The 25208-nt window shown below is 39.4% G+C and overlaps 2 protein-coding genes across 2 annotated transcripts; one reads left to right on the forward strand and one right to left on the reverse strand.

Annotated features, from left to right (window-relative positions):
* Positions 1–2762: 2762 nt before the first annotated feature.
* LOC134004379 (troponin I, slow skeletal muscle-like) lies at positions 2763–4803 on the reverse strand. Its single transcript, XM_062443613.1, has 6 exons — positions 4766–4803; positions 4234–4275; positions 3883–4014; positions 3704–3793; positions 3278–3460; positions 2763–3145 (listed from the first exon to the last, which is right to left on the reverse strand). Exons 1-6 carry the CDS (start codon positions 4784–4786, stop codon positions 3044–3046), a joined length of 570 nt encoding a protein of 189 aa, XP_062299597.1. The 5' UTR covers positions 4787–4803; the 3' UTR covers positions 2763–3043.
* A 7271-nt stretch (positions 4804–12074) lies between these two features.
* On the forward strand, positions 12075–21028 carry st8sia1 (ST8 alpha-N-acetyl-neuraminide alpha-2,8-sialyltransferase 1). The gene is made up of 5 exons (XM_062443945.1): positions 12075–12253; positions 13257–13401; positions 17279–17388; positions 19684–19776; positions 20141–21028. Exons 1-5 carry the CDS (start codon positions 12075–12077, stop codon positions 20619–20621), a joined length of 1008 nt encoding a protein of 335 aa, XP_062299929.1. The 3' UTR covers positions 20622–21028.
* Positions 21029–25208: the final 4180 nt, after the last annotated feature.

Here is a 25208-nt window from a genome sequence, read left to right on the forward strand (position 1 = left end):
TTCATTCTGTCATTAAGCCAAAGTCTATATATATACACCAGCCACTTTCCCACTACCAGTTGCTGGAATGTCTTTGTTGTTGTCCATCATATTGGTTCAGACATTACTTGGCTACACCTCCCAGCCTGTACCCTTTGCTTGACTCAGTATTATACCAGTCTGATATTATCTATGAGCTTTCTTTGACCCGCCCTCATGCCCATATCAAACTGCCCAAGTTGCCAACTGTTGACCACAGTTTGTAGTGCAGTGAGTTTACTTCAACCTGCTCTGCTTAAGTGTCTACATGTAGTTCCTCTTCTCTGTTACTAACTCTGCCAGAGCATTCATAACGGGGAAATTCAGTTCCAGTGAGAATTTATAAAAAATCATTTGCTGATTTACAGGTTTAGTTTAAGTTTGCATGTAATTAAAACTGCTCTCTAAAGGAAAACTGGAGACATCAGCCATTGACACATCATGAACATTTTCCCCACACGGTTTGATCATAATTTCACATTTCTAGTGGAAATCACACACTTTGCTTTTGCTGAAATTTGGAGACTATGGTATATAAACTGATGCACAAGACATCAACAGTATTTCCATTCCATTGAATGGTACCGCCATAAAAATGAAGGAGTCTCTGGTTTTAAATATTTCACTCACACCTTCAACGAAGAGTTGGATCAAGCTTTTACAGGGGCCTCCAGGCACAGGGCAGTCTGTCTACTCACCTGGTCACCCTCTGTTATTGACTAGTATATTCTAATATTGTCTACCCATGAGTCCCTGCAACAATAAATACATTGCTCATGCTGTATGCCAAATATTAATAACATCAATCACACTTCCTCATCAGGCCACACACACACTGCAAACATTGTAATCTGCTTCAGTGTTTTCATTGCAGACTAACACTCATTTTTCTTTTCCTTTTGGTTATTCCATGAGTGTAATGAACTGGCACTGCTTCGAGGAACAGTGGTAATTATTTATCGCCAGGCTCCACTTCTTCTTCCATCATGCAACTTGTGAAAATTTGGTTTATTTTCTCCTGTAGGAGAGAAGAGCCTCAGTTGTAAAATGCAGTCATACTGTATAAGGAGAAAGGGGTTTCTTCAGGTGCTTGGCTTCAATTAAGTCACGTAAAATAGTTCCAAGTAGGTGGTGAAACATTTAATTACTTTCTTTCATGTAGTTAGAAAGTCATGTAGTCATGTAGGAGTTGCTTCTGAGATGAATATAATGTGACACATATTTCCTCAGTTCCTCCAGATGTATCTGCTAAAACTAATAAAACAAAATATTACATGTTCATCATCATTCTTTGAATTATTCTTCTAAGATGAGCAACAGTTGTTTGTCATAATAAAGTTTAACTGAAAGTTGCCAGATGAAAGGAAAAATTATTTGACATTTCAGATTTGAAAAATTGCAGGTGTTTTAAGACAGAAAATAACAGACAAACTATTCTTTTCTAGTATTTCACTGAATTTCCAGTGCGCAATACAACTTTTTTGTCTGTGATTTTGGACTGCCACCAAGTGGCACTGAGAATAAACACAGCGTGACTTGTGACCGCAATGTGTCAAATCCCTTGAGCATTAACCGATATGCTTGAATGTGTCATCTCAACAATTGCAGAGACTCCCTGTGTCATGACCTTTTGCATTTAACAGTCAGCAATGTGTGGTGATGATCTGGATGGCACATCTGGAACATTTATTCTATGTGAAGGTCACTCTCATCAGTATCTATTTATAGGTTGAAAATACACAGAAAGACCTGGGGTTGCTTTTCATTAACAGCTTGCTAAGGGCAGACCAGAGGTTCTTTATCAGCTTTTCAACATGAACTCAGCGAATGTGTTTCAGGCTGCAGGTAGAGGCTGATGATAGGTCAAACTAAGAAAAATGTGACTTCCAGATTCCACACAATTATCGGGCACTGCTATCCTACAGTGAGTAAATGGACTTTGACATGCTTGATCGATACGTATCGGCTGTTTAAATTCAACCCCAACTGAAGTGCGCTCCAGGGATCTTGAAGCTATTGTTGGTGTTACTGTCATACTTCAAATAACAGTGGCTAGGCAACGACAGCCAGCCAACCCTCTGACACACAGACACTGTGTGTCAGAAGTGCACGCATGCATGCAATGTGTAAGACAACAGTGCCAGTTGGTTGAGCTATCCATTTCAGGTTTTGGAATTATGGAGTACAACATCATGGCTAAATATACACAGCCAGGTGTTCCAGAAACTAAGATTTACCATCTGCTGGAAAGTCGTAGTTGTAGTTTATTTCCATCTTCAAACTCTCAATATAACTTGGAAGTATTTCTATTAAACTGCAACATGAATTAGCTTTTCTGTGAATTAGTCCTGTCAGGATTAAAGTCTGAAAAATAAGCAAAACACACAATTCTGATGACTGCCTAAACACTGCCTTGGCAGTTAATATCAGAGGCCACTTTTCTTTTGCATTGACGTGTCTAATTATTTGTTTATTCAAAGTTTCGGAGGCTTTATCTGTATTGTTAACCAAAGGTTGTTCTAATTTAATTTAAATATGTTCTTTCACGTCTTTTTATGGATGTGACCACAAGATCTATTTAAACATTATGAAGTTGAATTTAGGTAAGCAACACCTGTTGTATCCCTCCCTCTATCTTTTTAATCCATCCGCTAAATCTTTTCCACCCTCTTACGTACCACACATAAATGAACAACTGCCAATAAAATGAAACATGATAAAGTCAAGTACATATATAGCAAATCAAAGACTGAAACCATCTCTTTATTCATTTCCACTAATACTACAGATTGAATGATATAACAAAACAAAATATTGATCTTTGGTTATAAAAAAAACGAGTCTCTACTCATCCTACACTATTCTTTAAGTGTTGTGAGTCATTGCACAGAAAATGGCCGTCATGCAAATGGAGGCAAGGCTGATGTACTGGGGGTTATACATACATACATTCAAGTCAATTAGCCAATTAGACAACTTCATTTTCCCTGCTTTTAGTTGATTACTCTCATCCTCAATGACTGTCTCACTGTCCACCACCAGCTGTATCGAACATCTTCTTACGGCCCTCCATGCCTGACATGGCCTCCACATTCTTACGCCAGTCACCCACTTCACTGGTAAGCACCTGGAATTGAAGAGTGGAAAAATTAACAAGAATAATAAGAGTTTCTCTACACTGGAAAAAAAAACACTAAGGTGGTTGTAGGTGAATCATCAGACAGAAAGACTTAAAGTTTGGGAGTTTTGAAGCAGGTACCTTGTCCTGTTTGGAATCCTCCTTCTTCACAGACTTCAGGTTGGCTCTGAGGTCCATCGAGCCCTTGTGTTTGGAGCCCAGGAGAGCTCTCATCATCTCATCTGCTGACACCCTCACCTTTCTAAGGGCAGGTTTTTTGAACTTGCCTCCAAGGTCCTGTACCTTCAGCTTCAGCTCATGGATCTATAAAAAATAGGGGAAAATCACATCTGAGACACAAAAGTAGCTACAGCAAAATTCACTTTGTGCTCTGTTAAGATTTTTGACATCCAGCATATTCTATTTTTGAGTTATAAGTAAAGTGGTTTGTATAGGTATAAAAAATACAAACCAAAAGAGAGAGTGTTTTTCTTTACAAAGCAGTGACTGAGCTGTATAATGAGACAAATACGTGCTAGGTGTAGGAGTATGTTCAGGGACACTTACATCTTTGTTGTGTTTGTTCACTTTGGATTCGCAGTCATATCTCTCCTCATCCACAACATCAATTTTTGTATGAAGCTGCTTGCAAAGACCCTGAGGAGAATCGAAGATTTAACGTTACTTAAACATGCTCATACATCTAACAGATCAGCTGGAGGTCATACTGTACTCATTTCTTTTACTTGTAGATCGACCATTGACAATCCAGACATTTGCAGAGGGGGCAACTTCTCTCCTAGATAGCGCACTTTCTCTTCCTCCCTATCCTGTATCTCCCTCTCCAAATCCTCACAGGCTCTTGTGAGGAGGAGCATCTGATTGGGCAAAACACATCAATCATAACAGAGCAAAGAAATGTGAGGAAAACCAGTCTTTTCTAGTCATGTAAACAAACTCTGTGTGGCTATTGTCTTTTCTTTTCATTATATTGCAAAACTATTTCTTGGTATTACATATAGAATGTATTTGGTACTAAATACTTCATATAGAGTATCATATTCACTAGTATAATATGGTAAATCATAACCACTCACTTTGAGGGAGAGCTTGCGAGAAGCCGAAATCTTCGACTTCGGCTGTGGAAAAAAGTGTCAAACAGTTATACACAATTTGATTTCAATCATAATAAATAAACAGTTACTGAGATTATTCAGGTTTGGTAAAGGACCTCACATACCAAAATAATTGCAGAAAAATTAGTTGCTTTAACATCTTTCAACTAAAATTGAACACAAACTTCACAAAGGCTGTTTTTTTCCCCCCTGGCTGAAATCACTCTGTCCTTTTGTTCCCTCCCTGCTTATCTAACCAGCACAGGACAAAGTCCATCAACTTTTCCATGTAAAGTAAAACATGCATGGAAAGACCTGTGAGTGTGAAACTCTGCTGCACTTCATGTGAAAAGATAATGTTTTATTATTAGGATGAAGTCAAGAGGAAAGCTCTCAGGGATACTGATAACAGCTCTGACAGATAACCACTGTCGGATCTTTGCTATGTGCATAAGGACAATGTGTCCCCTGTCCATGCATGGAGGATTAACACAGTGAAATATAGCCAGCTCACCTTTTCCCCCTTGGGATTCATCTCGCTGGGTCTGTCAGACTCCTGAAACAGAAAACAGGGCACAAATGAGGATTGATGATGCTATAGGCTCTCATAATTTGATTTATATGAAAACATAAATTAAAGAAGTCATTTAGGAATGGAGGATATCAAATGTTCTTACCTCACTCCTATGCACAATAAACAAACAAACACAACAGAGAAACAGTTGTGTATTAGTACAGTTTAGGGTTCATGAGTCACCCCACAGTGTAATTTAAGCGAACAAGACACCACATAGCAAACAGTCCTCAACATCATTTGACAAGAAGATTAAAGCAAGGACGTGGCAAGAGCAGTTCCCTCAACTATATTCAGAATCATCTCAGTTTGTTTTTACACGATGACTGATGACAGCTCATATATTTGTCAATAGCTTCATATAACATCTATATCTGTGAAAACAGACAGAATCCTGTAGCAACAGCAAAGACGTTGTAATTAATACACTTTCACTGCTGCAAAACTGGTGACACATTCTTCTATTGTCTATATTAACATCTTCCATCAATCATTCTGAAACCTTGTACGGAAATAGCTATTATATTTTTAAAAGTTCTGGTAATACTGGTCAGATTTCCATTTACCTAAACCATAAAAAAAGAACAAATCATTTTGGAATATTATTAGTAACTAAATAAAAATGTGGAGGATTTACTGAAAAATACAGAAACCAAACATACATACCAACAATATGTCTTACCTGTGAATGGGTGTCTGCAGAGGTGCAGAGAGTCAAACAGCAGCTACTGAGGACAATGGGCAGCTTTTTATGTGAGCTGGGTGGCGAGTGGACAGCAGATATAATGTCTGGTCCAAAGAATGTGCTGGCACAGGACCAGGCATGAAATATCACCTCCACTGACACTGCGACAACACTGGGGAAGTGTAATAATAAATCATGAGCATTACCTTAATGGTATTGTCCAAACATTGTCTTTCATTATGTGGAAAAAAAAGCCAATTTAGACCAATAGAAGAAGAAAAAAATCATATGAAATCATGTAATAGTTTCATGTACACTTACATCATTGCATCTAGAGTACTTTTAGCTTAACTAGCGTAAGTAATTACAAGAATGATTAGTGTTAGGATAAGTGTAATGACCCAAATGAGAGAGTTTAAATTCTTAGTGATAATGCTGTTGGTTACAATGGGTGTAATACACCCCCAAAGCCTCCATGCATTTCAAAAGCACTGAAACATATTCTAATAATAGGTCCGGCTTCTTTCCCCGTTGTAGGCCGCTGTTAACTTTGACGGCATGAATTTAATAACACTGTCAACACACAGGATCAGACTCAAAGATATTATTCTCCTCAATTATTTATTGTGTGTTTTCTGAACGATTTTGGGTATTGAATCAAACGTGTCATCAAAGTCTAATCACATGCAGACTGTTCATCCGCCGCTGTATGGCAGCCATGCAGTGACTGTTAGCTCTTGTCATTGCCACTCGGATTTATCATAGGGGGAACTAGTAGAGCGACATTATCAAGGTTAAATAACAGGAATTAGCTCCTTTGACATTTGTTCTATTCTAATCACAGTTATTATGATGAAAATACTGGTTGGTGTGATTATGTAGGGCCCCTAAAATAACTAGAGGGTAAGAGGCAAATAATAAGAGGTTGTTCCATTTTTGGCTTTGAGTTCAAATGGAAAAGAAGTAGGAGGAAAAGGAAGTTTGAATAGCTGCTACAGTGAATATATAAAAATTATTCAGACTTTATATAGAATTTTAGGAGATTTGGCAAGAGGAGGAGGAGAGAAAAAGTCTTTAAAACAACAAATACAACTTAAAAAGATCTAAAGATTTTATGTTTTTTAGTAAAAGTGAAGACAACAAGCAAGACAGAGAAGACTGTCAGTCTTTAAAAAAAAAGATTCATAAAAGCCAAATTGCATCCAGCTGTGGTGAGAAGCAGAAAATTGGATCTGAATTGGTCCAAACTCCTTACAACAATCTCTCCTTGGAGCACGATACACATTCAGACAAATGTATGACCCTAACTCCTGAGAGAGAAGCTGATTAATCTGTAATGGATCTGTTGAATACATCTCAGTAGATCTATAACAGTTCAGAGTTCTGGGATGTGAAGAAGATGAGCAACAGTTGTTTTGGCACCGTTAAACATCCTGGCAGTGAATAAACAGACATAAACGTAAACATCCTTTCAGGGAAAGATTGCAAAAGACTCAAGTTTATGTGCCAAAGCTGATGTTGGAAGCTATTGTTTCTGTGAGCCAGCACATCTGTTTGGTGGGTGGATGATGGACTCCTTAAAAAAAAACACACACACACAAAGGGGAGGGCGGGGGGAAAGAAAGAAAGACTCTTATGTTATAAATATTCTAGCACTTTGAGTTTCACTGTGAATGAAAAGTGCTGTACAAATATATATAGATACACTGAATGCAATGCTTACAGGACCATTTTTTACCAGTTCGTGGTCAACCCATTCTGCTTCTTGCCACCTTTTGTTGTGATTTGCCATTTCTTGTTGTACAGGAACTGAAATAGGTGTCTGCCTATTAAAGTTCCTGTACCTGTCATAGTTCGCTGTTTTTTAAGGTTAATGTGCAATAAATAAATAAAATCAACATACTTGACCATTTTATCCAAACAGGAAAAGATGTGCAATGTCAGACTGTAATCAAACTTGTTTTTTTCACTACTGTCAACTAAACAACTTTCTTAGGATGTGATACTTTTTTGTTTTCCACAAGTTCTTCTGAAACTCACCACCCACAACTTTATTTCCAATTTTTCAGCTTCTCCATGTCCTGTTTGTGTATAGTATTGCAGAAAACAGTAATTTGTATGTAGTATGGATTTGGGACACGTTTCTACCCCTGGAGGTTGTGGTGATAATGATGGTTATTTGATAGAAATCTTCACCTTTTTTTCATTAAATGAATCCCCATAAGACAGATACAGTGCTTTAAACTTGCTAACTTATTCATTCATTTGTTAATTAAAAAGGCCTATGCTCTCTCTGACCTCCTCAACTCTGTCAACAACTCGCTTCTGTTCTGTGTACATGTGTGTTTTCGAATTCTACACCTGCTGTCAACATTTCTTGGCTGGACTCAATCAAGATTTCGGGGTATCGGTGCTAATCTCAGCCTGAGCTGTGACACTTCTTACAAATCACTTTACTCCTGAGCATCAAGTTTCTCTTCTTTCCACCAACCTATGCAGGAATAAAGCCGAAGTGAGTGCTAAGATTGTTTTGGTAAACAGAGCATTAGCTACAAGGACATCTTCGGGAGAGTCACATGAAACATGGATGAACCTAGGTGGACTCAATGAGTTGTAAAGGGCTTCACGGGGATTAGAAAACAAAAGTGAAAATGTCTTCAACTCTGCTCCTGGTTTATCTGAGATTTTCACTATTGTACCTCACAGGCCTCAGAGTTTTTCATCTCAATTTCTATCCCTATACTGTTGCAGAGCAATATTCTTTTAACATACACTGTCCTGTTCCTGTTATATTATAGTGTCAAACACAACCCAACACCCAGTGCTTGTTTCAGCCTCTAATACAACAGGGGGGAGGGGGACAAGAGCTATACATCAGTGAGACAATACCTCAGTGAGCAATGAGAGCCAATAAAAGGAGGAAGACGCGGGGGACAACAAATGTTCTGTCATCATTTTTTTTTTTCTTCTCAGTGATCCTCAGCAGGTGGGAGTGCTATTTCTGATGCAACCCAACTCCCCTCTGTCTCCACACAGTCGTATACACAAAAAGGAAAAAATAGGGAGGCCACAGTATCGGGGGGGAACAGTTTGTAATTCACTTTCTACTGTCTGCATTCACAAATAGGTAAGTGACAGTCCACCCTGTTGCTCTCCTTATGTGGCCGTAAATCAGAATAATTAAACTCATTTTGAACCTCAAGAGGACATCTGCTACAGCTGCATTATTCTCCAGGACAGGCTGCCAGTGCGTGATCATCAAGGACTCTAGTCCATCCTCTCCTGCTCTTCGAAGTGTTATTTGTTATTGTCAGTTGTCTGCTATATAATCCATCTGAACCCATGGACACGACCCAGCCAGCTAAGTCATGAGGAGGTGACTGGATGATGACTTTTTGATCTGTGTAGTTACTTTTGTCTGTGTCACGTTGTGTACAGTACAGTCTTCAAACCTATTAAACAGGAGACACACTGGATACCGTGCAGGTGAATGTAAAATGTTTTAGGGATGCAGACGTTTTGGTGATACTCTGTGGTGAACTAAATACATTTACATTGATGCATTCTGAATAATTTAGCTACTAAATAAAGTAATTACAATATTCTCCACATTGACCAAACACAACATCAAAACGGAATCAGTAATATTGATAATGATACTATAAATATATTGTAATAACACTAATAAATAACTTTGGAAGGGGTTTTGCATGATGATTACTTTATGAGTAGCCTATATTTTGCCGATAACACGTCTGTACTTTAATCTAACTTTGATTTTGTATTCAAGACTTATAGAGGATAAAAAGATGGACAAAAAGATAATTAATGGACTTATTATTATTATTGTTGTTATTATTATTAGTCAAGATGCTTTTTTCCTTTGCTTTGTTTCTGTGTCACTGTACCTCTCTCCTTACACTTTTTTGGCTCTTGTACAAACCTCCATAGTGGCACTTTGTTGGACACAGGGCACACAGAGCAGCTGACATATGACTTCAGCCAAGTGGCCTGCCATGGCATCCCTCTGCCTGTTGGTATAACCTTGACATTGCCCTCAAAGTTTCCCAGTAGGGTGCAGCCAGTGCCCTGAATGGCCCACATTACCCTCATATATATATCAGCCTAGTCAGTTTATCCAGACAAAACAGTAGGAGGGGTTATGAGATACCTACAGGATGGATGTTATTATTGCTTGTTGTCATCTATGTGTTTATATGCTTGTAAATTGTGAAGGTACTATGTCTGTATTTCTGAATGGGAGAGGTAAGGAATATGCTTTTTGGAATTCTTATTCTTTTTATTTTATTTATTAAGTGTCTTTTTGACATTTCTGTTTTTATATGCAGCAGTTCAGTCAATGCAGTACCATTTTCTCCTTTGGGTCGCAGTAAAAGAAATCTTGAAAAATCTGAATTAGCACATAGCAGTTCCATAAGAGGGCTTAAGTAGGGAAAAACAAATCTACTGAAAAAACAATTCAGCTGTATTGTTGTATTTTATACACAGAAATGAGAAAATGCAAATATCTGTGTAACTCATAACATTAATGTCTAATCTTGTCCCTGGGCTAATAAAGTCTGCCTCCAACTATTCAAGAACTGTCTATGATGAGAATTCATTCTTTCTTTTCTTGTAATTATAGTGTATATTTAAAAGCTACATATTGCTTATGTTAATTTTAGATTTTGGGGGTTTGAACACAGTGCCTTGGAACAAAAAATTCATTCTGTGGATTCCTGTGGTTTCCATACCCAGTACAATAATCTATTTGTGGCCTTCACAAATGGAGAAGTCCCAAACTGAATAGGTGCCAACCTTCTCACACACACTGTTCATGCAGAGAGAAAGCACTTCTAAAAAATGGACTTACTAAAAATGTTTGATGTGTACTCCACCCACTCATAAGATTTTTATTTATTTATTTATTTATTTTAAATTCTGACTTTTTCCACAAGAGGTCAGCAGACCTTTAATTTACACAGCGAAACAAATCACAGGAAATCTTTACCTTGATCAGGAATAAAACAAGAAAGAGTTTAATTTAATTTATAGAACAGAAATTGGTAGAATGGCAATAGAATGAAATGTGATAATATGCATGGGGATTGGTTTGGGGTTGGAGTGTGGTACTGTGACCGGCAGCGTCTTACTCAATCAGCACTTAGCAGTTTTTTTCAGTCAGTGCAGATAAAGCCCAGCAGGGGGCAGCAACGCCTCACATCACAGATCTCAGCGGGAAACCGAGGCTGATTTCTGCAGCAGCCACACGTGTCAAGCCAGCGGATGTATGATAACAGGATTTAGACATGGGATTCTCAAATTAATAGGCTACCTTTATGACAAATTATTTAAAGATGCCCTCCAGATATGTTTTAAAACATACAAATACTCCTACTTTGAATCATAATATGTGTCTAATATGTTTTCCCACAACGTAAAACAGATTTCATGTAAATTGAACACAAATGAAGCCAAGACTTTGGCCAAAATGTCTCCTTTCCTTGGAAATACCATCTTTCTTGTGTGACATCTTTTGGAGCCATAGTCTGTGTAGTAGAGTTGGGCAGAGGGTCAAAATAGAAATCAGACAATATATTGAAACATGTTATGGCCTTAAGAATAAAGCAATTACAACAGTAGACATTTGTAAAGACTTAAACATTTTTCCTTGAATGCCTTTGTTGTGCTTATCACACGGTACTCCCACATATATAGTTTTGTCAGGCCTTTTTTTCACCTGTGGTTAATTGAGATCTTTTGGTTTAATTTTTAGGCCGACTTTTCATATTTTTGTATTTTGTGAAATGTGTGTTGCATCTCAGCGCCGCAATATAGGTGTCCTGCTTGCATGCTTTTAGTTTGAATATGGACTTCCGTTCTCACACATGTGGTGACTGAGCTTGACCCTCCTCCTCCAGCAGCATAAGAAGCACTTTGTCTCGGCGGAGAGAGAGAGGGGTGTTGACAGGAGAAAGAGGGGGGAGGTGAGGGAGACTGTATTGGACTGACCCGGTTCATTTCCACCGCAGACCCTGCAGCAGCAGACAGCAGAGGCCCTGAGGAGAGGACCGAGGGACGGGAGAAGGGGGAATCAAGGTGGACCCTGATTAGGGGTACCCAGAGACAGGAGGACACTTTTTTTTGAATTGGGATGCAGGGGGACACCGTGCGGGGAGGGGGCCCGCATGATTCCCTACAATGATGGTGGTGATGCACCGAGATCAGAGCAGCGGATTCCTGCAGAGCACAACACACTGCTGCACTGCAAACCCGCAACCGACCCGCCAATGCAGGGATAGACACCTCCACTTCTCTCCATCAGAGCTTTAACACACAAAATCGGATTTTCCCCACACCGATGCTTGAGCCGACCAACCGGAGGCAACAGTCTTCTTACCTTTGCAGCTCCATGTATGCCCGTCTGTGGGATGAGACGGGGAACTGCAGCGGACGCAGAGATCAGCTTTGAACCGAGCCCGCGTTTTACTGCACCGCCACGGATTTCAGTGTGCATGGACCGGCTGTTTTGAGCCGCGCAAGTGACAAGAGGAGGGGGGGAAGATGTTCGTGCGATGCTACCGAGGCAAACTGTCGGTGTGGGCCGCTCTGTGCGTGCTGGTGCTCTGCTGGTTTTATATTTTCCCCGTCTACAGAATCCCACGCGATAAAGAAATAGTGGAAGATGTGCTGAGGCAGGGGGAACAGTGGCAGAAGAACAGCACTGGCATCGATTTGTACAGGTACGTCTCAAAGCTCAGATGTCTTTCCCATAGTTGCCCTTTAGTAGGCTGCAAGGGTTATAAAGCAGCAGCAAGTTACAGAGCTGAAGAAACGATCCATTTGTTCATATTTGTTTACACTGCATCCACTTTAGCGCATACTAAATGTTTACTGTTTCATTTAGCAACAAACATATCCTCAGTTGTGTTCTTGGTTCAAATTGTTGTCATTGATGGCCTGTGGCCTCCTCCTCATCCTCCTCATCCTCCTCCTCCTCCTTTGTCTGTGCTGGGGGTCCTGGGCATGATCTTATTAGGGTGAAGTTGTATTGTAATGGACACCCATAAGTCAATTATGTTTATTATTGCGTAAAAGCCTGTAATTCTCCCAAAAACACATTTGAAAAGGTTTGTGTTTGTCAAACCGTTGCAAAAATCTATGAATATTACAGTAACACACCACAAAGACTATATTAACACCACAGACACTTTACACTCTTTTACTTGGGTTATGACCCTGTAAATCAAACCAAATCAACAGAGCATGTTAGTTACACTGCTGCAGGCTTATTTACGTTAATAAATCTTATTCAGTGGAGAATACGCACAGATAATTCTCTGAGGCAAAGCCGATTAGGATAATCAAAGAAGGTAACACCTGCAGAGCAGCGGCCAGGGCCTATAGGGAGATGTGTGGTTCACTGGGAGCTGGGGTTTCCGTGCTTTTTCCAGTCATACAGCTAAACAGAACTTGTGTTTAATAAGGTTTTGTTCTATAGATTTTTCAGAATTGATAGCTAAAACTGACATACATAAATAATCCAAAGCATTTCCTCATGCTCAGTGGTTCTTTGTCCTACCCATATAAATATGCATCTTTCAATGGATGACTCAAGTCATAAGCAATTATTCTAGCCTGTTTCTTACCAGAATCTTAACTGTCCTTTTGAACCCAATTTGTGTCAAACTGTCCAGAGATCACCAGGCACCAGATTTATTATTATCCCTCATTCTGTCTGCACAGGAAGTTGCTGTCAGAATGCTGCGATCCACGGAAGATGTTTGCCGTGACCAAGGAGAATTCACCAATAGGAAAGGTCCTGTGGTACGATGGCGAGTTTTACCACTCGCACACAGTCAACAATGACACCTACCCACTCTTTGTGCCGGTAAGCCCGATACTGCAAGCATGTAATTACCATAAATAGAAAAAGAACTTCTAATACAAGTTTCATTTTCATATAACAGTGCTTTCAACATTGTGGTGAAAGTCTGTTTGTTAAGTCACCACATGAAAATGAACATGTACTCTCTCTTTAAAGACTGTGTAATTTCTTCATTTCTTTATGGATTTCTTTTTGTACCTCAGAGAGCCACAGAATACCAGAGAATCCCTCACCACCAGACACATGACTTTGACATAGACAGCTGTGTTCTTGAAAAGTAACTACTGCCAGATGATGGAAAATGTTTTTTTCTGCTCAGCGCAATATGACACTGTTGTGGGGACTGTGGGTTTTAACATGGATCCTTGTTGATCCATAATGGAGGTGGGGAGGGGAGCGGTAGAGCAGACGGACACCCTTGAACGAGACAGAATTACTGGTATAGTGTTCTCTGTGTGAGAGGAGTCAATATTCAGAAGTGGAGATGTGCAGAAGAGTCTGCTAGAGCAAGAAGATGCTGAAAGATGCTGTAAACGCATAAAAGCATCTTTTACCTTCTGCAGTGACAGGATGGGTGGGTGGTGTTTTTTGCCACTTTTGGGAAGTTCAGTCTAATCTAGGTGTGCTGAAATAGTAGTGTTGAAACTGAGAGTATAAACTGGAAGTGGTGTGATTCAAGTTTCTGCATTCATTTGCAACTGCGTAGTATAAACTTGTACCTAATGTGTATTTATAACTCAGTGACACTGAGTTTATATAGATATACATACACTGAGTCAGTGTATTTATATCTATTCTCAGATATGGTCTGTAGGGGGGTTGTTACACGGTTCTTTATCAGTGCGTCGGTTTGTGGGTGTTCGCATTGTAGATAGGTGTGTTTGTTCCTGGGAACTGTTCCTGTATTTCACGAATAATCAAGATTGGACTGCTGCTGCAGATCTGAGGTCAAATGACCTGGTTGGAAAATGTGATGAATATATGACCCTAATTTGCAAGCGTGAGCTGTTAATGTTCATTCATGAGGGATGGGGGGAGGTGAGGGTGAATAAAAAAAGGCCAAGCTAAACCATGGTGCACGTGTGTGTGTGTGTGTGTGTGTGTGTGTGTGTGTGTGTGTGTGTGTGTGTGTGTGTGTGTGTGTGTGTGTGTGTGTGTGTGTGTGTGCCAGTAGATTTAAAGACTTTATTGTTACCGGGGTTTTTTGTGATGTAGAGTTAATGCAATGTTTTAATGCAAACATACTGTAAGTGTTCATGTACTATATCAAGAATATTTTGTACATGTCGATTCATTTGAATCACAAAAAAGACTTCTTAGTTTGCAGCTATGCTTGCAGCACTGTGAGACTGAACTCTAAGTGTAGCTGTTGTTTTTCATATATCTGGATAAATGTGCGCAAATGTGTGGACAAATAAAATATTGAATTATTGACCTGCTGATGGTGCTAGAGGAGGAGGATCAGGATTCAGGGATCACCAAAGTTTTTATTTCATGCTGAGGGGACATTAAGGCCTGCACTACATTTTTTTCCACTCCATTATGTAGATTTTGCCACAATTTTGACTAGCTGAGGAAATGTCAGGGGACCACCAAAATCAGGAGGATTCATCCTCTGGACACCATTGGTTGTCTGTATAACATTTCACTGCAGTCTGTTAAATAGTAGTTGAGATATTTCAGTCACTAGGATAACTAAACATGTATTTTACCGCTTACAAGTGGTTTTGAAATGCTATTTTCAATGTTAAGATTTCTGCCACCATCCCAGTTCAATTCAGTTTTTAATGAGATTATTTTTACATTTACAAAAACTCTACAGCAACATGCAAAGCTCTTGAGGCGATGTCCCAAATTGATTGGACAAGCTACCTTTTTGGGTGTTGGCAGAATGTCAACTGCAGATATCTCACAACGTCTGTGACCACAATATTTGCAAGGCTATGTTCCACTCAGGATGAGATAATAACAGTGTTTTTTGTGACATTTCAGGAAACTGACCGTTAAAAAGACGGTTACAAAATGCAAGTCTTTGTTATCCTTGTACCAGTTTTGTGCAGAATTTGTATAACTCTGCTCATATAAATTAATATGTGTTGTTTCCGGGTGTGATTTTAGCGAATCATTACACTGTGTGTAGCGTTATATAGCGTTTATATAGCCTGCTTGCGTTTTCTCATCAAGCACATAAATTGTGGCGAGTTATGTGTTTCCCAGAAGGAAGGTACCTAGTATTTAGGTGGGGTGGACAAAGCTCTCACACACACAAACTCTGGTTTCTCAACTACCATTGCTGTGATTGCAGGTCTGAACAAAGACAGACAGCCACGCTACACCAAGCTGGCAACAGCTACAGTATCTGGGCATCTGCCAGGGAATGTGCCAATTAGGGCGTTGACTGTTAATTGCTGGTTTGTTCAATGGCTCAAACAGAGCAACTATACAGTTCAGTGGACTGTACAGTTGATTCCTAGCATTGTTTCTTATATAGTTCCTAAGTTATGTATGTGTGTGTGTGTGTGTGTGTGTGTGTGTGTGTGTGTGTATATATATATATATATACACATACAGTAACAGTAACAATAAATCAAACAGTATTTGGTTCCACCTTTCATCTTCAGCTATTAAGATGGAAGGTGGAATGAAGCTTTTCTCAAAATATCTTTTGGCTTTGGGCTGTTTTTTGGACTAAACAATAAAAAATAAAAAATAAAAAATAAAATAAATATAAAGCAAAAATATACCATATGAACCAATCCAAAATATGTCAGCAAAGTCAAGATATGAATAAGCTATTTGGATTATTGGTAATGATAACGTTCCAGATTTAGTTGGGCCATGTGCTACTGGAATTAGTTTCCCCCTCTCAAGTTTGAGCCCAGCTTGCAGGTTCCCCTCCGCAGCTTGATGTGCTGTTAGCAGAGTATTGTCGTCTCTGACTCAACCCCTTGTCACGGTCCAAAAGAGACCCTGAGGGAAGGAGAGGTGTGTGTCTGTACTTTTGTGTGTGTATTCTCAAGTGTGTGCACTCCACAGGGAATAATGGGCACAATTGTTTCCGTCGTCTCATTTAATCCATGCCTCCGACTTAAATACAGCCAAGACAAAGAGAAAAGACATTTTTGGCCCTTGCCACATGAAGCGTGGCATTTCAGTGTCCTCTGTAACCACTTTTATTACTGCCTTATACAAGGCTGTAATTCAGACAGTGATTCCCAAACGGGGACACTTTCCAGGGGGGTATGTGGAAAGATTGTAGAGTCTAGACAGTTATGTAATATTAAAAGAAATATTGTGACATTATTCACTGTTATATAGCAATCATTTTAAATAATTTAACATCCAGTCAATCTGTAGCAGGATGAGTGCTTGTTGAGATAAAAAGGGGGGAGGGGGGGGATAAGAGATAAGGACCAGGCATAGAGCACAGTGAGACATTTACAGGGAAACAGACTTGACAGATTGTATTATAATGGACAGGGTAAAGGAAGAGAGCACTTTTTTGGAAGATTCCTGTTTGTGGAATACGGAATTTGCTGATTGGTTTATGTCCTTGCTTTACAGTACTGCTTTCTCTTTGCGGATTTGTCTATGTTGGCTTGTTATTCCTGATTAAATTTCATCACGCATAATGTAGACGTTGTTCCAGGAGCATACTCAGACACAGAATCTGATTCAGTCGCTGTATGACCTTTGCTTGCTTTCATGGGGTATTAGCAGCGGGTTGATGGTCTGGAGTTTCGCTGAACACGGTGACTCTTAAACCAGCTTCAATTTTAGGATCTAAGTCAAGAGAAAATGAATGTGGTTCTGTATGTGGATGTCGAGGTGCTTGTGTCTGTGAGTGCAATAACAGAGCTGTATGTTTTCTCCTGCTCAGGACAACCCTCTGCCGCTACCCCTGAAGAAGTGTGCGGTGGTGGGCAACGGCGGCATCCTCAGGAACAGCAAATGCGGGCGAGACATCGATCAGGCCGACTTCATCATGCGGTGAGAAACAAGGGACTTTGGTCTGTTACTGCTTTTTTGCTCATCCAAATTTGAATCAGCTGTTTTGAAGAAAGCAAACAAACACCATCAGCCATCAGTGATAATGAGAGCTGGTGAGAGGCAGAGAGAGAGAAATGGGCCACAGCGAGACCAAGTGAGAAAGTTGAGGCGTGAGTGTGCAAAAAATAAATTAAGATGAGGTAGGAAGAGGAGATGAGCAGAAAGAAAAAGGCAGAATAAAATATAGGGCGCAACATAGGAGTATAAATATTCCTGGTTGAAGCAAACAAGCTGCTGTATTTTATGAGTACGAAATAAAGGTGTGTCTATGTTTAAAACAAGCAGTTAAAGAAATGCTTTTTTATTGGCGGAAACCATTGTCTTCCCTGAAACTGTGACAACTACAAGAGACAATTTAAATTAATGAGTAAACTACAGTTAGGCCCAGATTAACCATCTGAGCAAATGATAGATTGCCGCACAGGTTGAAGAAAAAATGCCAGGAAGGCAACGTCTGTTATTAACAACAGCTTGCATGTTGTTCATGCTGCATGCCCTTCCCTGTTAACTGGTGAACTCTTTATGTACTGCCTCTGTGCTCTCTTACGTGACTGATGTGTATTGTCACAGAGGTTATCGCACATGAATACCAGGCATGACCACACAAACCTCTGTGCTGTTACATCAAACTGATAATAATGGAGACCAACATGATGTGGTGGAGATTATTATTTTATTGCACTACAACGTAACATGTGTTGTGATTTAAAAGAAAAAGAAAAAAAAAGCAACAGGGTGAATTATGTCCTGGCTTTCCTCTAACGGTTCAAAGACACACACATTAATTGAAAGTATAAATCATGGTGGGCTGATAACCCACAAGAAAAATATTATCTTACCAGTCAGTCCACACTGCCACAACTTATGAATGGTAAAGATAAGAAAATGCCTCATCATATATTTGGAGTTTAATGCCAAACTGAAAAAAAGCAATTTTAGGCCGAATCAGCTGTTTTATCACAGAGGGACCCAAAAGATAGCAGAACAGTTCCTAGGTCAGTTGAAGGAAAAGGGTTCCTATGGAAAATTTTGGAAGCAGAGCAGGACTGAAGAAAACATGACTGGAAAACCGTGAGGAAGGAAACACATAAGCGAGGACACAATGGCACTTCCCCAAAATTGACAGTCCTTCCCAGCTGTCCTAATTTCTCGCATCTGCAACCAAAAAACATCCTTTCTGTGGCACACGAGATAAACAGATAAGGCCAGCACGAAATTGCTCTATAATTAGAGTAATGGAATCAACTGAACACATTATCTTGCGAGCTTTTAACGCAAATTTAGTATAGTAACATCATTGTGGTTGATAATTTGAATTACTAGTAAACCAGAGACACTGTTTGTGTGTTTGTGGTTGTGACACAAGCTAATGGGAAATGAATTAAAGGATGGGTTCACAATTTTTCAAGTATTTCTTAAAACAACAGTCAGGTGCTGAAATTGATTTTTTTTTCTTTTTTTTTTCTTGCTGTTATCATTCCTCCTATTCATACTGACCATTAGAAGATCCCTTCAAAAAGCACTTAAACTTTTAAATACATTTTGCACAGGACGGGGACTGTGGATTTAATGCATTTTTATCTGAAGCTAATATGAAACTTGTCCAAATGAGTCAAATCATACAGATATCTTTCAACTTTACAGTCTTTTTAGTATGAAAGTCCCTATTTTGACTTCCACTGCAGCTCAACAGGGGAACATTGCCCAAGGAAACACAGAAGTTGATGCCAAAAAAGACTGTAAATGTGGCATATATCCACTCGATATGAATAACTCAGACTGCTGAAGTCTCATATTAATTTCAGATAAACCTTTAAATGCATTTTTTGTCTATTTCTTTGGATTTTTGGCCCCATCACTTAAATTGGAAGCACTTTTAAAGGGGATGTTTTAATAGCCGGTATGAACAGGAGGAATGATTACAGTGAGGAAAACATCTTTCAGTGTTCATTTGTTGATGACAAACTTTAAAAATTGTGATCTATCCGTTAATCTGCTTCTCTGCTTGCAAATATAATTGAATCTAATCAGGAGGTTAATTATAGCTATCTTATAATTGTAGCCAGGTTAATGACCATTAAGACAAATCATGGAATAGTTTTATCTTGTGTGTATGCTTGGGTAGCTTATATAAATCATTATCATGGGTATCATTTTACATTTTACTGACAAGTTCATAGCGTGTATCTATCATCGAGTTTGTGAAATGCTATATTGTGTGTTTTACTCATTTAGGTGTAACCTTCCACCACTTTCAAAGGAATATGTGGAGGATGTGGGAAACAGAACACATCTGGTGACAGCCAACCCCAGCATCATAGAGAAAAGGTAATCAGCTTGTTTTTTAAGATTCAGAATGGCATAATCAACTCTATTCTCAAATAGTACTGGGTAGATATACTAACATTGATAGAAATGGCACTGTAGTGATGTGAAGAGATGCACTGTGACATATAAAAGTCAAAACTAAAATAAACTGAATAATAACAGCCTGTTCTAAACTGTGTATAGTCCACACAGCACAGACTATTACGCTTTTTTAGCATTGCATCTTCAAATGACATCCAGGCAGGAAATGAACTCTACTGGTGACTCCAGCAGTACGTGGATTCAAAAGTAGAATATATGTCGTTACATCACAACATTTAGACTTACTCCCGCTCTTTCTCTCTATCACTGTTTATGTACTCAGGTTTCAGAACCTTCTGTTGTCGAGAAAAGATTTTGTGGAAAAGATGAAGATCTACGGCTCCAGCCACATCTACATGCCAGCGTTCTCTATGAAGCCTGGCACCGACCTGTCAATGCGGGCGCATTACGCCCTGGCAGACTCCTCCTCCAACCTCACCGTACTCTTTGCCAACCCGGAGTTCCTGCGCACTGTGGGAAAATTCTGGAAGGCCCGCGGCGTGCATGCCAAACGCCTCTCCACGGGGCTCTTCCTGGTCAGCTTGGCCTTGGGGCTGTGCGAGGAAGTGACAACCTACGGCTTCTGGCCGTTTTCCGTAGGCCTAGATGAGCAACCGGTCAGACATCATTACTACGACAACATCCTGCCCTATAAGTGGTTCCATGCCATGCCGGAGGAGTTTGTCCAGCTTTGGCACCTGCACAAAAGTGGTGTGCTGCGTGTGAGGGTGGGACAGTGCCCCCACAGGAGAAAGGAAGTTTAGTAGGCTACAGGAAGCACAGGAAGATTTAAGCGTTGCAAGCCAGCAGGAAGCTGATGTCATGACACACGTGTGCACATAATATTTCCTCTGAGGACCCCTCGGTTCTGCATCTGTGTCCAGACATCGCTCCCCCCATCCCTAAATATTATGAAAATGTCCTCCAGCAAGATCGGGGACAGAATACACACCACCACATGCAGGCATTCACATGATGTAAATACATTCATACATTCCCAAAACTTGCCATATCTTTACCCCTGGTATTCTGAAATTGTGTGTGTGTGTGCATGGATGTGTGTTTTTTACAGAAAGATTCAGCTGGAACTAATAAAGGTGAACACGTCTGGGGTTGGATGGGTGTGGGATGTTATTTTTTCGTATGCTGACTACTGTATCTGACTGACATATGGGGCAGCTGGACCAAACCCCCCTCTGGGTCTTTGTTAAACAGAGACAGAAGGCGTGGGGGACTAGGGGGAGTAATAAAGCGCACTGAAAGACTGGCGAAATGCAAGGAACAAGGGAGAGATAATGGTCTCCTGGTACCTCGCTTGAATAGGACTGAAATTTAATGGAGGACAAAAAGAAGAATGGCAGGGGGGAGAAAGAGTGAAAGCTGGCTGGTGTATGTATGAAAGGATTTTTCTTTAACCGAGCGCTTGATTGGCATTCTCCAGTGCCAAATAGAGCTTTAGTTAAAGCAGGAGCCATTAGAAATGGAGTCTTAAGTACAATATCCCCTAGAATGTTTTAACCAAATTGCAACTTAGCCTTTCACTGAAAAGGGAAAATAAATACACCGTGCTGTCCGCATATTGTTTTTGTATGCCAGATGTGAATCTCTGGATTAATGTGAATTCTTTTAAGTCTCTTTATGTTTTCAGTGGCTATGAAGAAAACATTATCAACATATATTATCAGAAAAGAACAATTGCTGCAAAAAAAACCCATAACTGATGAATTAGTAGAATTAAATCACAAGCAGGCTCCTTAAATTCACCTCTTAAGAGAGGCTGCTGAAATTCTTGTAACTGTACTATACTTGCCATGTGCCAAGCCAAGGGAACAGTGGTCTCTTTGATACACAGTCTTCCGCTGTCCTTGCGCTCTCAAATGGCGAGACACTGCTAGAAAGAGGGGTAGTAGTGATAGAAAAAGACTGGAGACTCAATGTCACAGAGTGGAATTTTACCTTTTCTTTTTAGATGTTGTACACCTCATATGGTAAATTGTGATTAATCATATCATTTTTTCTGTAATTATTATTATTTTGCATTGGCGAACAGAATGAACTAAGCATCTGTTCTGTTCTGTTCATTTTTATGATATATTTTGAAATTTCTTTGTGCACAAGGGGAAAATAAAATGCTTGTGTGCAAGCCAACATGACAGACAGATGTTCGGTACTTGCAGCTGAAATGCAATGTACTTTACTGAACTTGTTTTTGTAATTAAAACATTTTTTTAAAAAGAAGTTATTTAAAGTGATAAATGTGACCGTGCCATATTGTCAATACTGCAACAAAGGATGACGCTGCATGAAAGTGAAAGTGCATGGAGTGTACCACAATCTTTTAAAATACTCCTCAGACTCATGATGTTAAAGAACTTGGTGATAGATTAGCACTTTAAGATTTATCAGCTCTGTGTCTTTTAAACTGAACAAGGTCCAGTGCCTATGAGATGTATTAGGGTACAAACAAAACAAAATTATTCAAACAAGGGATATTCCTAATGCTGAACATCCTCCTGTCTGTGATTGTCTTGTTTAACCTTGGATTTGTGGATCACTTTGACAATATGTGATATAGCACTGAAATGCACACGAGTCCAAATGCACATGTGGCTCCTTCGAAACTGGAAACTGACGGACACTTAGACCAATTTTTTGTTTTACTTATTGTGACATTTCTTATTTGCACCTTTGTTTTTTTTTGTTTTCCTGCCCAATATTGTGAATGAATGAGATGCAACATAATGTGAATTTAAGTAAGCATGATTATTTTTAATGTGTATGTGCTTTGTTATATAGTTTCAACCTGATTTTGTTTTAAATCTATTTCCATTATGTTCAGAGTCATATTTTCATTCCATACTCATAGTGTTAAAGGAGCCGCTACAAAGCTGAGATTTCATAATGAAAAGGAGATAAATCTGTGAAGTGAATGTTGGTCTTTAATTCTTTGATGACCAACTAGTTTTAGATCTCCAGTCATTCTTGAAACGTTTACTTTTTAAAAAGTTAACACCCAGTAAATTGCAGCTGTTACCAGAAAACAGGGAACTCTTTGGCACTGCTATAATCTGCTCTGCTTACACTCACTTATCACGTGTAACTCGTAAATCAACATTTAAAACACTGAGTCTGCTTTCATATTTTACATGATGTAGCATGGAAGAACATGTAAGAGCAATATCGTCAATGATGACTTTCATTACAGTCACAGCTTTCATATCTGGTTGAACGCGCCAACATGTATTCACTATGTCACCATCATGCTTGTGTTTCCTGTGTTTTATCACACATTGTCAGGATCATATTTCAATGGGAACAGTTTGAGATTAGCTAAGATTTGAAGGAGAAGAGTTTGATCCTTTATAATTGCAGTGTTTAGCTTAGCTTAGCATAATCACCGGAAGACCACTAGCTTACCAGCACTTCTAAAGCTCACTAATTAACACTTAACTATATCTGGTTTGTGAAGTGCATGAGCGTTAGAGGTGCTGATAGGTGAATTTTGTTACTTTCGGACAGAGCCAGGCTAGCCGTTTCCCCGTTTCTTGCCATTATGCTATGCTAAGCTAACTGACTGCTGCCTGTCGCTTCATATATTTAGCATACAGACATTTAAATGGTATCAATCTTCTCATCTAACTCTCTGCAAGAAGAACATTTTTTTCCAAAACGTTTTCTTTAAAGCCACCAATGTGAACGTGAGGTCCATGACACAAAAAAGTGGAACAAGACAGGAAAAAATGGAGGAAGATCCACACACAGTGGTATTATTGTCATCCATCTCCATTCCCATCTCAGGCCAGCTGGTCACATTTATCAAGCTACAGTATGTATGGCTGCAGGGTGACCAATTGGTTAGGATGTAGTCATGGAAAGGTCACATGTTTGATCCCCCGGAACAGACATATGATTAGCTGCAGTGTCCTTAAACAAGACACTCGCTGTGTGTGTGTGACAAACCTTTAGTTCTGTAAGCTTGTTCCATGTCATGATGACCATTTCTTCTACTATTTTTAACTCATATTTAGTCCTTGTATAATTCCTCATCCAGGCTGTCGAAAAAGCCGTAAGGTTTAACACAGCAAAGAGTCTCAAAGGACAAGTTTGTTATGTCTTCACAGTATGAGGACAAACGTTATCATAAATTACATGTAAAAGTTAATTTAGGGCGCGCAGGTGGTCGAGTGGTTAGAGCGCAGGCCACCTACGCAGCCGACCCTGGTTCGAATCCCGGCCGGAGGTCCTTTGCTGCATGTCACACACCCCCCCTCTCTCTCTCCCATGTTTCCTGTTTGTCAACTTCTGAATAAAGGTGTCTATGCCGAAAAAGAAAAACTTAATTTAATGTGTTGTCAAGTAGTTAAAGCATTTTATGTTGTTATCATAAAACTAAGAAATATTTAGGCAGAAAAAACATCAAGTTAAGCCACATTGTACAGCATTTTACTGTGACTATAGCACCAATTTCAAATTATTCTGTCAAATTTTTCTGTAGAAAAATGAGACAATCTGCGTCAAAGTTGGTGCTTTTTGGAGTTTTTTGATACTACCAGGGGTGCCAGGAATTTTCTAAATGGCTTTAAGAAACTTAGATTAAATCCCAAATAAATACTTTTAAATGAAGTATATCTAAAATGCAGCATACTCTCGTTCTCTGATTTACATCATACCAGTTTAGTTATGGTGATTCTGCAAATTAGGTCAAAACATATGCTATGACCTGAATTTGATAAATACCAGTCAAGAGTGCACAACTTTCTTACATATTTAAATTGTTGTTATGCAGAGCTTGGTTGTTTTAAACAAAATATATAAATGTGCTTTATTTTCTTCGACTGACTGACTTTGTTACAGAAGAAAAGCAATGCTGTTTGCAACACCCTGCCTGTCATCTCCTCAGTTCATCTGAGTCATCTCATGTGAACAACCCTGCCTGAGCATGTAAATCAAAACTACAGTTGTGTATGTGCCACCTGGAATAAACTGTGAAGGTTAAAAAAGAAGAAAACAAACGAAAACAACCATATTCATATACAAGGCAAATCCAATAAATTAGGAAAATGATAAATCACTTCCATCTCTGTGGTTTTCTTTCAACAAGTGCACAAGTTGTTTCGTGTGAAAGTTTGTTCTCTGCGCTTTCCCTTTGTGTGGGTGCAGAGGAATTCTACTGCCCTTATAGTTTGTTTAGTGGCTTTGGATATTTCTGCAAGTCATCAGTGAAAACCTCAGCTTGCCACAACCGCGTCTCTATGGCCTGTTTCTGGGCACTGAATTTTTAAAGATGTGTCATCTAAAGCTGTGCAGCTGTCTCCCAGGACCTTGTTCCCTGCTGGACCATTAAACATCAC

The sequence above is a fragment of the Scomber scombrus genome, chromosome 22, assembly GCF_963691925.1.
Source record: "Scomber scombrus chromosome 22, fScoSco1.1, whole genome shotgun sequence".
Lineage (NCBI taxonomy): Eukaryota > Metazoa > Chordata > Actinopteri > Scombriformes > Scombridae > Scomber > Scomber scombrus.